The sequence below is a fragment of the Carcharodon carcharias genome, chromosome 18 (assembly GCF_017639515.1).
Source record: "Carcharodon carcharias isolate sCarCar2 chromosome 18, sCarCar2.pri, whole genome shotgun sequence".
In the NCBI taxonomy this organism is placed as follows: domain Eukaryota; kingdom Metazoa; phylum Chordata; class Chondrichthyes; order Lamniformes; family Lamnidae; genus Carcharodon; species Carcharodon carcharias.
This window is the reverse complement of record NC_054484.1, coordinates 71,834,474-71,848,528: the sequence shown is the minus strand read 5'-3', so window position 1 is coordinate 71,848,528 and position 14,055 is coordinate 71,834,474. Positions and strand designations below refer to the sequence as shown.

The 14,055-nt window shown below is 43.6% G+C and overlaps 1 protein-coding gene across 2 annotated transcripts in view; it reads left to right on the top strand.

Annotated features, from left to right (window-relative positions):
• Positions 1–14,055, top strand: part of mao (monoamine oxidase) — a 384,518-nt gene that overhangs the window by 263,936 nt on the left and 106,527 nt on the right. For both annotated transcript variants that reach the window (XM_041211760.1, XM_041211761.1), the window contains exon 3: positions 1,679–1,816. In XM_041211760.1, coding sequence (XP_041067694.1) covers positions 1,679–1,816 — 138 coding nt within the window. The remainder of the gene's footprint in view (positions 1–1,678; positions 1,817–14,055) is intronic.

The window sequence follows — 14,055 nt, the reverse complement described above, 5'->3', positions numbered from 1 at the left end:
CTTTGCTCAGCCAAGCGCCTCCATCACTCTCTTCTCCTTCGTCTCTGTCTCCGCTGTATGTAACCCATGAGGCATGCAGCTAGTTCACCAGGCTCCATAGCCCTGATATAATTCTCCTGCAGGATGAAAGAGAGAAATGCATGGGTTAACTTGGGTGTTCCAAGAACCTCTCTTGGTTAAATCTGAAGGCCCCTTAATGCATCCTGGAGAATGCTGGCCAACACATTGATGGCCAGCGTTTAGTGCGCTGCATGGCTGCCTATGACCCCACCCATCTCCGCCCCACTCCGCCTGACTGATTGGCGGCAGCTTCGCTCACTGGACTGCATGCTGTGCTCTCAGCTCAGGTGTAGACATTCTCCTAATGCACCTGGTCTAGTCCTTCCATCTGCCTCAATTGGTGTGGAAGCATTGATTACCATCCATGGCTGTTTTCAGCACTGGGGTGTACAGCTTTAATTTTTTCTTAAATGGTGCCGTAGTCATTGTTTTTTTTTGTTTCTGCGCTTGGAATTTGCTGGGCTCACATCGTGGTTACGGAGCTATTTTAAATTTCAGCAATTCTGCAGAGAATCTTTTCAAATCATCGTTTTGGCTGGCTAGTTGCTTTCCTGAGCTTGGTAAATTGAATTATAGTTAATTTTTTGCTCTGACTTCTCTTTAAAAAATTTTTTTTCATTTGCGCACAGTTGCCACACGTTATGGCTCTGGATTCGAGCTACAGTTTTCGTCAAGCCATGCTGATTAAAACAATCAGCCTGCCAGTGTTGAATGATTATTGTACTGAATTTAAAAGCTTATTTCCAGCCTTTCTTTACAGTTTGTTTATTATCTCATGGGATTTGGGTGTCGCTGGCAAGGCCAGCATTTGTTGCCCATCCCTAGTTGCCTCTTGAACTGAATGGCTTGCTGGGCCATTTCAGAGGGCATTAAGAGTCAGCCACATTGCTGTGGGTCTGGAGTCACATTTGGCTAGGTCCTTTGATTCTGCTTTCGATTGGGTCTCACAATGGACCTCTACACGCTCTGGTGGAGTCCTTTTTTGCTGCACAGTGGATCTTTCTTCTGCCCTTCAGCCTCCATGCCTGTAATGGCGATCTCCAGTTGTGTATTCGAGGTCTTCAAGTTAGATACATTTCTCTCAGGTCAGATTGCAGTTTCTTTACTTCATTCTTTTGGGTTTTGGGGTCCTTCACCTGCTGCCGCTGTGTTGTAAGTTTGTTGCCTCAAGAAGAAGTCTAGGAGCTTGAATGGTTGAACAGTAATTGTTTATTAATAACACATAATTTATGCCTATATACAGCTTACAGTCCTGACTCGGTCCTATCTTCGACTTCTACCAGACTCACCACTACACTCTACTACTCCCATGTGACACGCTACATCATAATGTGAGCAGTACTGTTTCCCCAGTCCCACATTAATCCTTACAGTCCCGTAGACCCTAATTCTACGTATCCTTCCAGAACCGAAGTAGTAAGTGTAGTTATAACAAGGTTTGGCACTGCTCGATGTGTTCACTTCATACACTTGCAGGTTGTCACATGGTAATTGTAATTCTATGGATAGCTCACAACTGCCTGAAATGCTTACAAATTATGACCAGTGTAATGCTCATGAGAGTATTAATTCTATCTTCAGCAGAATTTTAATTGCTTTGCTTTTTATTTTTTGCCAGAATAACAATGTAAAATATGTGGACCTGGGTGGAGCTTATGTGGGTCCAACTCAAAACAGAATCCTACGTCTGTCAAAGGAATTGGGCGTGGAGACCTACAAGGTGAACGAGGTTGAGCGTCTAGTGTACTACAGGAAGGTAAGCAAATGTTACGGTTTGAGTTGATCCATTTTCCTGCAAATAATGCTTCTGTCCATATGAAATAGTGCATCATCAGACTTACCCATGGAGCAACACCACATGAGATCTTCCAATAGTACTACAAAACTGATTATGCACATGAAATGCTAGCTATCACAGATATTTACAGATGCAAAATAAACTTAAAATACTGGCTGCTTATGAGCTGCAAAGTTCCTGGATTAAACAACAGTTAAATTGTGTGACCATTGCTTATTTTAATTATATAAATTGGATTTTGATGCATATATCATAGCACAAGAGAGAGGGGAAGGTGGTGGCATAGTAATCCAGAGTCACAGCATAATGCTCTGGGGATCCAGGTTTTAAACCCACCATGGCAGATGGTAGAATTTGAATTCAATCAATAAAAACAACCTGCAATTAAGAGTCTAATGATGACCATGAAACCATTGTCGATTGTCACAAAAACCCATGGTTCACTAATGCCCTTTAGGGGAGGAAATCTGCCTTCCTCATATGGTCTGGTCTACATGTCACTCCAGATCCACAACAATGTGGTTGACTCTTAAGTGCCCTTAGTTTGTATCAAACTGTTAGAAAGTCAATAAGAAATGAAATGGAATGGACCACCCAGCATCAACCTAGGCACTGGAAATGATAACGACAATCTCAGCCCTGTTGACCCTGCTAAGTCCCCCTTACAGACATCTGGGGGCTTGTGCCAAAATTTGGAGAGCTGTCCCACAGACTAGTCAAGAAACAGCCTGACATAGTCATACTCACGGAATCATACCTTATAGATAATGTCCCAGACACCACCATCACCATCCCTGGGTATGTCCTGTCCCACTGGCAAGACAGGCCCAGCAGAGGTGGCAGCATAGTGGTTTACAGTTGTGAGGGAGTTGACCTGGGAGTCCTCAACATCAATTCCGGACCCCATGAAGCCTCATGGCATCAGGTCAAACATGGGCAAGGAAACCTGCTGATTACCACATACCACCCCCCTCGGTTGATGAATCAGTACTCCTCCATGTTGAACACTGCTTGGAGGAAGCACTGAGGGTGGCAAGGGCACAGAATGTACATTGCTGGGGACTTCAATGTCCATTACCAAGAGACCGAGCTGGATAAGCCCTAAAGGGCATAGGTCATAAAAGACATTTTAGACTGGTTCTGCGGCAGATGGTGAGAGATTAAGCAGAAAGAAAAACCTACTTGACCTCATCCTCACCAACCTGCATGCCACAGATGCATCTGTCCATTACAGTATTGGTAGCAAAAACAGAATTACCTGGAAAAACTCAGCAGGTCTGGCAGCATCGGCGGAGAAGAAAAGAGTTGACGTTTCGAGTCCTCATGACCCTTCGACAGAACTTGAGTTCGAGTCCAGGAAAGAGCAGAAAAAAAAAAAAAACCCACTAGAGCTATACCTTGAGTGCCCTACCATCCATTCTTAATTAGCACATTCGTTTAGATAATATCACCAACTTTATCTTTAACACCTATGTGTTCTATTGTACTATTGTTGTTGACATCTTTTGATATTCTGCTTCTATCACTGCTTGTTTGTCGCTACAACCACACCAACCCCCTCCACCTCTCTGTCTCTCTATCTCTCCGCCCCCCACACACACACCTTAAACCAGCTTATATTTCAGCTCTTTCCTGGACTCGAACTCAAGTTCTGTCGAAGGGTCATGAGGACTCGAAACGTCAACTCTTTTCTTCTCCGCCGATGCTGCCAGACCTGCTGAGTTTTTCCAGGTAATTCTGTTTTTGTTTTGGATTTCCAGCATCCGCAGTTTTTTTGTTTTTATCACAGTATTGGTAGGGCTGACCACCGCACAGTCCTTGTGGAAAGGGAGCCTGTCTTCATATTGAGGATACCCTCCATCGTGTTGTGTGGCATTATCACCATGCTAAATGGGATAGATTTCGAATAGATCTAGCAATTCAAAACTAGGCATTAATAAGGCGTTGTGAGCCATCAGCAGCAATGGAATAGTTCTCAACCACAATCTGTAACCACATGGCCCAGCATATCCCCCACTCTACCATTACCATCAAGCCAGTGGATCAACCCTGGTTTAATGAAGAATGCAGGAGGGCATGCAAGGAGCAGCACCAGCCATACCTAAAAATGAGGTGTCAACCTGGTGAATCTACAGCACAGGATTACTTGCGTGCCAAACAGCAGAAGCAGCAAGTGATAGACAGACTTAGGCTATTGCGCAACCAACGGATCAGATCTAAGCTCTGCAGTTCTGCCACATCCAGTTGTGAATGGTGGAGGACAATTAAACAACTCATGAGAGGAGGAGGCTCCACAAATATCCCAATCCTCAATGATGGCAGAACCCAGCACATCAATGCAAAAGATAAGGTCGAAGTATTTGCAATAATATTCAGCCAGAAGTGCTGAGTGGATGATCCATCTCTGCATCTTCTGGAGATCCCCAGCATCACTGATGCTGGTCTTCAGCCAATTCATTTCACCCCCTGTGATATCAAGAAACGGCTGAAGGCACTGGATAGTGCAAAGGCTATGGCCCCTGACAATATCCTGGCAATTGGACCGAAGACATGTGCTCCAGAACTTGCCGCACCCCTAGCCAAGCTGTTTGAGTACAGCTTCAACACTGGCATCTACCCGGCTATGTGGAAAATTGCCCAGGTATTTCTTCTACACTAAAATCAGGACAAATCCAACCCGGTCAATTACCGCCTCATCAGTCTACTCTCGATCATCAGTAAAGTAATGGAAGGGGTCATCAACAGTGCTATCAAATAGCACTTGCTTAGCAATAACCTGCTCACTGTCGCTCTGTTTGGGTTCCGCTAGGATCACTCAGCTCCTGACCTCATTACAGCCTTAGTTCAAATATGGGCAAAAGAGCTGTACTCCTGAGGTAAGGTGGCTGCCCTTGACGTCAAGGCAGCATTTGATCAATGTGGCACCAAGGAGCCCTAGCAAAACTGGAGTCAATGGGATGGGAATCAGGAGGAAAACTCTCTGCTGGTTGTAGTCATACCTAGTACAAAGGAAGATGGTTATGGTTGTTGTAGGTCAATCATCTCAGTTCCAGGACATCACAGGAGTTCTTCAGGGTGGTGTCCTAGGCCCAACCATCTTCAGCTGCTTCATCAATGATCTTCCTTCCATCATAAGGTCAGAGGTGGGGATGTTTGCTGATGAGTGCACAATGTTCAGCACCATTCACGACTCCTCAGATACTGAGCAGTCCTTGTCCAAATGCAACGAGACCTGGACAATATCCAGGCTTGGGCTGACAAGTGGCAAGTAACATTCACGCTACACAAGTGCCAGGCAATGACCATTGCTGAATACTCCGCTATCAACATACCATTGACCAGAAACTGAACTGGACCAGCTATATAAATACTGTGGCTACAAGGGCAGGTCAGAGACTACAAATTCTGTGGCAATTAACTCACCTCCTGACTCCCCAAAGCCACCATCTATAAGGTACAAGTCAGGAGTGTGACAAAGACTCTCCACTTGCCTGGGTGAGTGCAACATCCAAGTAGCTTGGCACCATCCAGGACAAAGCAGCCCGCTTGATGGCACCCCATCCACAAACACTCACTCTCTCCTCCACTGATGCCCAGTGGCAGCAGTGTGTACCATGTACAAGATGTACTGCAAGAACTCACCAAGGCTCCTTAGTACCTTCCAGATCCATGACTGCTACCATGTAGAAGGACAAGAGCAGACACATGGGAACACTGCCACCTGGAAGTTCCCCTCCAAGTCACTCTCCATCCAGGCTTGGAAATATATTGCTGTTCCTTCACAGTTGCTCGGTCAAAATATCGGAACTCTCTCTCTAACAGCACTGTGGGTGTATCTACGTTACATGGACGCTGTTCACCACCACCTTCTGAAGGGCACCTAGGGATTGGCAATAAATGCTGGTCTAGCCAGCGATGCCTACATCCCATGAATGAGTAAAAAAAAACAAAAATATGGTACACTGCTACCATCTCATAAGGACATATTATCCCGTTTATCCTGAGCTATACAATGGGACGTCATAGTCAGATGGTTAATTAAAGTAGAATGAATGTGCTCCTTGGAGACAGCATGCCTGGTGTTTTGAAAGGTTTTGCCTTGTTCCATGGTTATTTTTAATATGCAGTGTTCACTCTTATCCATTTTGGGTCTGAAGCTTGCACTGCGATCTTGATATATTTATTGAAACAGTATATTTTTAAAATTTTCTTTATAGTTTTTAACAAAGAATTCCATGAACCAGTTTATAATTGAGCTTAAAGTACTCGTGGATTCAGCCATCCTAGGCTGGCTAGGAAAATCTGACCAGTTATTAATATTTAATAGAACTTAAGTAACTGATGATCATAGCACAAGATCCATTCTTACCTACTCAAATGCACCAGCCTATTTGCAAAAATGGAAGGATATACTTGTAAATAAGTGCAGTATATTTAGGCATAGCAATTGCTTTCTATTTTTTGAGTGGTGCTTTTTGTCGTGCAATTTTTTATTGCTGCAGAGACAGTTAGACCTGTTAAACACAGTGATAAATAACACACTGAAATATGAAACAAGCTGGATAAAATTCCAAATATTCACACTGAATTCAGGACTGTAATGTAAGTAGTCCTATGTCAGAGCTCAGCAGAAGATTCCTCCCACCACCATAGCCAATGGAGTTAAAATGGAGACTCAACATGAAGTGGAGCAGTTTAATTTTAATTGCTCTTGCACCCCTTTCCTATTGATCAGAGAGTTAAAATTAGTGGAAAGCAGCTAGTTTGCTAAAGCACTTCTGCATCCTCGGGTGTTAGTTTCTGAGCAACACAGGAATGTGCAGGCCTGAAAAGGACCATTTAATTCCACCCAGAGTTCAAAAGTAGAATACACAGTTTCACCTGTACACCTGTAGTCTCTCACTTAATTTCCTTGCTGAACACCTGTTCAGTTTCTTTTTACTATAACTGATGTTATCAGCCTCAATTGCCTCCCTGGGCTATACATTCCAAATATTCAGCAAATGCTGTCTGAAATAGTGGGGTTGATCACAGATGCATTCTAATAAAGGTTGTGTGTGTTAATGTTGAAATTGTGCTGCAGTAGAGTTCATGCTTTAAGTTGATAATTAAGTGTAGCTGTCCCCAATTGGGGAAGTGTTCGGGCTTTATTACAGGAGTATGAAAAGGTTGACACACCGGATGTGATGGGGAATTGGAGGAATTTGTGTCTCTAATCTGTAGGTGTGGAAATAATTCCGTTTTAAGATACAGACTGGTTTCAGACACATTCTTTCCTTATTGTACTGATATTGGATTTATCATTGTAGTGGAGGATGGATAGTAAGCTCTGGTGATTGGTTGTTGAATGAGAGGTTTTGTCTATGTCCTCTAAGGGAAAAAAAGAGAAGAAAACCACTTTTAAATCTGTTGGTTTAGTAATATGCAAATGGTAAGTGATGCATTCCAAATCCCACTCCAGGGATTTGAGCACATAATTTAGGCTGACAATCCATTATAGTACCGAGGGAGTATTACATTGTTGGGCTAGAAGCCATCTTTTGGATGAGATGTTAAACCAAGGCCCTGTCGTCTCTGAGACTGGGAGCATGCTGCATTATTTCTGATGAGATGTTAAATCAAGGTTCCATCTGTCTGGTTAATGATTCCATAGCACTATTTTTGAAAAACAGCAGGTGGGAGTCCTTTGCTATCCTGACATTTTTATCATTTGCTGCTTGCAGGGCTGTTCTATGTATAAATTATGTTTCTTACCCAGAAATCATGCTTTTAAAAGTGACTGATGTGGATCCTAACACTTGATAATTTTTAACGCTGCTGGCCACTTTAGGACCAGTAATATACACAGGGCTGACTTGATAATTGCATGAATTCACATTGAATTTGGCTTGGGGCATTTGCCTCTATTCATTCTGCCTGTACCTAGGCTTGCTGTTGACTGTCATTTATAAAGAATGTATTTGTGGTTTGGTGTGCTTCTGCTTGAAGATATTTTAGCTTGCTGCTACATTTAGGAAAAGGCAGAGCACACATCTGTGCTGGATGAGATTTAGGGGCTAATAATAAAGTCTGAATATCTCACAATCACAGTGCAGAAGAGGCCCTTCAGCCCATCAAGTCTGCACTGACACATGAGAAACACCTGACCTACCTACATAATCCCATTTACCAGCACTTGGCCCATAGCCTTGATTGTTATGACGTGCCAAGTGCTCATCCAGGTACTGTTTAAAGGATGTGAGGCAACCCGCCTCCACCACCCTCCCAGGCAGTGCATTCCAGACTGTCACCACCCTCTGGGTAAAAAGGTTTTTCCTCACATCCCCCCTAAACTTCCTGCCCCTCACCTTGAACTTATGCCCCCTTGTGACTGACCTTCAACTAAGGGGAACAGCTGCTCCCTATCCACCCTGTCCATGCCCCTCATAATCTTGCATACCTCAATTAGGTCGCCCCTCAGTCTTCTCTGCTCCAACGAAAACAACCCAAGTCTATCCAACCTCTCTTCATAACTTAAATGTTTCATCCCTGGCAACATCCTGGTGAATCTCCTCTGCACCCCCTCCAATGCAATCACAAGCTTCCTATAATGTGGCGACTAGAACTGCATACAGTACTCCAGCTGTGGCCTCACTAAGGTTCTGTACAACTCCAACATGACCTCCCTACTTTAGTAATCTATGCCTCGATTGATAAAGGCAAGTGTCCCATATGCCTTTTTCACCACCCCACTAACATGCCCCTCCGCCTTCAGAGATCTATGGACACACACGCCAAAGTCCCTTTGTTCCTCAGAACTTCCCAGTGCCATGCCGTTCATTGAATACTTCCTTGTCAAATTATTCCTTCCCAAGTGTATCACCTCACACTTTTCAGGGTTAAATTTCATCTGCCACTTATCTGCCCATTTGACCATCCCATCTATATCTTCCTGTAGCCCAAGACGCTCAACCTCACTGTTAACCACCCGGCCAATCTTTGTGTCATCTGCAAACTTACTAATCCTACCCCCCATATAGTCATCTATGTCGTTTATATAAATGACAAATAATAGGGGACCCAGCACAGATCACTGTGGTATGCCACTGGACACTGGCTTCCAGTCACTAAAGTATCCTTCTGTCATCACCCTCTGTCTCCTACAACTAAGCCAATTTTGAATCCACCTTATCAAATTACTCTGTATCCCATGTGCCTTTGCCTTCTTTATAAGTCTTCCATGTGGGACTTTGTCAAAGGCTTTGCTGAAATCCATATGAACTACATCAACTGCACTACCGTCATCTACACACCTGGTCACCTCCTCAAAAAATTCAATCAAATTTGTTAGGCATGACCTCCCCCTGACAAAGCCGTGCTGACTATCCCTGATCAAACCTTGCCTCTCCAAGTGGAGATAGATACTCTTGTTGTGGTTACTTTGACAAACGGACCACAGGAGTCTCAGATACAGGTCACGATTGTTTATTCGAGCAATTGCAAGAGGAGCACCATCTCAATACAGCTTGAGACAGTACTCTGCTAAACTACATGTGTTCAACATATTTATACATTATTGGTCATGTACAAGAACAGTTTCGATCTTGTCAACATATAGGTTTACATTACAAGACATCTCTGGTAACAAGTACATCCCAATTTGTTTTCACCCAGGCAGAGACCTTACCATCTGTTCTTTCCCTATCTGTTGAAGAGCATACTTAATCTTAGTTGTTATTGCCATCCTCTGACTACAGTCCATCTCAATGGCCTTTCTGTTGTTTAGCAGCCCTTAAGGCTGTGCAAGGTTCATCTGGTAACCTTTAACTGCCAATGTGCTTGGAGATTTTAAGTAATTCATTCCCTTTCAATAAGCTTTTGCTGTACCCCTATATTCCCCTTAATAATTACTGTATTCCTTTATTTCCCCCTAACACTCTCCTTCAGAAATTTATCCAAGAGTTTCCCTACCACTGATGTGAGACTCACTGGCCTGTAGTTCCTTGGCTTACCTCTACAACCCTTCTTAAATAGCAGAACCACATTAGCTGTTCTCCAGTCCTCTGGCACCTCCCCCGTGGCCAGAGAGGAATTAAAAATTCGGGTCAGGGCCCCTGTGTTCTCCTCCCTTGCCTCCACCAGCAGTCTGGGACACAAATCATCCGGATCTGGAGATTTGTCCATTTTTAAGCCTGCCAACACCTCCAATACCTTGTCACTCCCTATATCAATTTGCTTAAGAACCTCGCAGTCTCTCTCCCTGAGTTCGATACCTTCATCCTCATTCTCTTGGGTGCAGATGGACATGAAGTATTAATTCAACACTCTAGCGATGTCCTCTGGCTCCACCCATAGATTGCCCTCTTGGTCCCTTATGAGCCCTACTCTTTCCTTGTTTATCCTCTTCCCTTTGATATAGTTATAGAATATTTTGGGATTTTCCCTACTTTTACCAGCCAGAGCTTTCTCATATCCCCTCTTTGCTCTCCTAATTGCTTGCTTAACCTCCACCCTGCACTGCTTGTACTCCACTAATGTCTCTGCTGAATTGCTTCCCTTGTACCTGCTAAAAGCCTCTCTTTTCCTTCTCATCATAATCTGAATATCTCTGGTCATCCATAGTTCTCTGGGCTTGTTACTCCTTCCTATCACCCTAGAGGGAACATGTTGAGCCTGTACCCTCCCCATTTCCTTTTTGAATACCCCACTGCTCCTCTGTAGATTTCCCCACAAGTAACTGTTCCCAGTCTACCTCGGCCAGATCCTGCCTTATTTTACTAAAATCCACTCACCCCCAATCCAAAACATTTTTTTGCTACTCGTCTATTTCTTTGTCCTTAACAAACTTAAACTGTACCATGTTGTGGTCGCTATAACTAAAGTGCTCGCCCACCACCACCTTAACCACCTGTCCAGCTTCATTCCCCAGAATTAGGTCCAGCACTGCACCATCCCTTATTGGACCCTCTACATATTGACCTAAAAACTTCTCCTGTACACATTTCAAGAAACCCACTGCATCCAAGCCCTTAACACTATGTCTATCTCAATTAATTTTGGGAAAGTTGAAATCACCTAATAGAATTACCCTATTGTTATTGTTTTTACGCACCTCCACAAATTGTGCACTTATTTGCTCCTCAATTTCCCGCTGACTGTCTGGGGGTCTATAATAAACACCTTATAATGTGGCTGCCCCTTTTTTATTCCTAAGTTCTATCCACAAAGCTTCATTTGATGCCCCTTCCAAGATATCATCTCTCCTTACTGCAGTAACTGACTCCTTAACTAATAATGCAACGCCTCCTCCTCTTTTACCCCCTCCCCTGTCTCGCCTGAAGATTCTATATCCTGGAACATTGAGCTGCCAATCCTGCCCTTCCCTCAATCACATCTCAGTGATGGCTACTATATCTCAATTCCACATGTCAATCCTCACCCTTAACTCATCCATTTTAACTGTAATACTCCTGGCATTAAAGTAGAGGCCATCCAGCCTTGCCTTACTCCCTTGAAGCTTATTGCAGCTGTACTCCCTCTGACTTGATTGTTTTACTGTATTATGATGTGTCCCTATTCTGCTAACATTCTGTGTCCCCTCCCCCTGCCGAATTAGTTTAAGCTCCTCCCAACAGCATTAGCAAACTCGCCCGTTAAGATCTTAGTCCCGCTCTGGTTCAGATGTAGACCGTCCAGCTTGTACAAGTGCCACCTTCCCCAGAAACGGTCCCAGTGATCCAGGAATCTAAAACCCTCCCTCCTGCACCAGCTCTTAAGCCACATATTCATCTGTGCTATTCTCCTATTTCTGAGCTCACTAGCACGTGGCGCTGGGAGTAATCCAGAGATTACAACCCGAGAGGTCTTGCTTTTTAGTTGACAGCCTAGCTCCCTGAATTCTTGATCCCTCTTTCTACCTATGTCATTGGTATCAACATGTACCATGACTCTGCCTTATCACCCTCCCCCTTCAGGATGCCCTGCAGCCGTTCAGTGACATCCCGGAACCTGGCACCAAGGAGGCAACATACCATGTTGTGGAAGTGCTCCTCTTGCACAAGCCTGCTATGCTAAATAACCTTGCAATATAAAGCCAAGTGACATTATTTAAGTTACTATTTGGCGCACAATATATTGGGAGCATCACAGGGTCTAGGATAGACTATTTGCCTTGAGGAGCTTTTAATGCTGGCCTGCTATGGAGAAGAAATTGCTGCAATTGGACAAGGAGAGAAGAACTGCCTCACTTACTGTCATAGCTTTTGAAACTCATGCTGCAGGCCACCCTGATGAGATAGGTGAGGGTGAACCTGCAATAAAGAGCATTGTGAAAGCACCGTGGGTGGTATGAGTGAATGTTATTTTACCTGTGCAGTGAACCTGAGAGCAACTGAGGAAGAAATCTGATGATTGAAAAGTTGTCAATGTCATTGCACCGATATCTGGATTTTTTTTTTTACAATGTTGGCTTACAAAATCTCCTGAAATATTTTACTGTGGTCAATGCAGCATGAAATTGCACTGTTTTACTGACTGATTTGCTGGATTATTGCTCAGTCTAAAATAGAGGCTTATAATGTGCATTTACTCCAGGGTTCCAAGTCTTGTCTGAATGCAGTATTGAGGAGGTGCTGCATTGCCATAGGTACCATAGATAAATAATGATGTGGGAACTGAATTACTGGAAGGTTGCAATGTACAAAATGACTGTTCTGTACAGCAAAAATGGCAGTGATTGCTTATCAAAGTGGTTCATTGTTTGTGAAGGAAAGCTGCCATCCTTGCCATGATGAATCCAGTCCCACCAATGTGGTTGACTCTACTGCTCTCTGAAATGGACCAGTAGGTGAGTCAACTGTATCAAACTGCTACAATAAGGAAGATTAACCTAAGCACCTTTTGGACATAGCCATAAGATCATTAGAAATAGAAGCAGGAGTAGGGCCATTCAGCCCATAAAATCTGATCTGCTATTTGACAAGATGGCGGATGATCAGATTGTGGCCTTAACTCATTTTCCCGCCTGAGCCCAAAACCCTTAACTCTCTTACTGATCAAAAACATGTCTAACCCTGCCTTGAATATATTCAATGACCCAGCCTCCGCTGCTCTGTGAAAGAGAATTTCAAAGACTAATGACCTTCTGAGAGAAGAAATTCCTCCTCATTCCCCCATCTTAAATGGGAATCCCCTTATTTTTGAAACTGTGTGCCCTCTTTCTAGATTTCCCTTATGAAAGGAAACCATCCCCTGGCACGTACCCTGTTAAGCTTCCTCAAAATCTTTTATGTTTCAATAAGATTACCTCATAAACTCCAATGAGTATGGGCCTAACCTGCTCAATCTTTCCTCCGTAAGGTAACCCCTTCATCCCAGGAATCAGCCTAGTGAACCTTCTCTGAACTACTTCTAATGCAATTGTATTCCTCCTTTAATAAGGAGACCAAAACTCTTTATGGAGTATGCTGTACTCCAGGTGCAATCTCACCAATGCCCTGTACAATTGTAGCAAGACTTCCCTACTTTTATATTCCATTCCTCTAAGCAATAAATGCCAACATTCCATTTTCTTCCTAATTACGTGTTGTACCTGCATGCTGACTTTGATTCATGTACAAAGACACCCAGATCTGTTTGTACTGCAGCATTCTTTCTCCATTTAAATAATAATCTGCTTTTTTACCTGCCAAAATAGACAACCTCACATTTTCCCATATTATACTCCATCTGTCAATTTTTTGCCCACTCACTTAACCTATTATCTCTTTGTAGACTCTTTGTACCCTCCTCACAACTTGGGATATAGCTGACCTGATCCTGCAAAATCCTCCTCCCTAACATCTGAGGACTGATCCCAAATTGGGAAAGCCGTTCCACAGACTAGTCAAAAAATAGCCTGATATATTCATACCCACAGAATCATACATTACAGACAATGTCCCATTGAACATCTATCAATGTCCTCTAAGCTGCGTAGCCATGTGGCTGTATAGAAGCCTAAAGTCCCTGCAAGGGCCGCACTAGTTGACCCCTCTAAATTGTTATGCATGCGTAGCCATTCTGGAGTCACAAAGGTGCTTATGGTTGTTGGAGGCCAGTCATTTCAGTTCCAGGGATTTGCTGCGGGAGTTTTTCAGGTAGTGTCCTAGGCCCAGCTATCTTCACCTGCTTCATCAATGACCTTCCTTCCATCATCAGGTCAGAAGTGGGGATGTTTG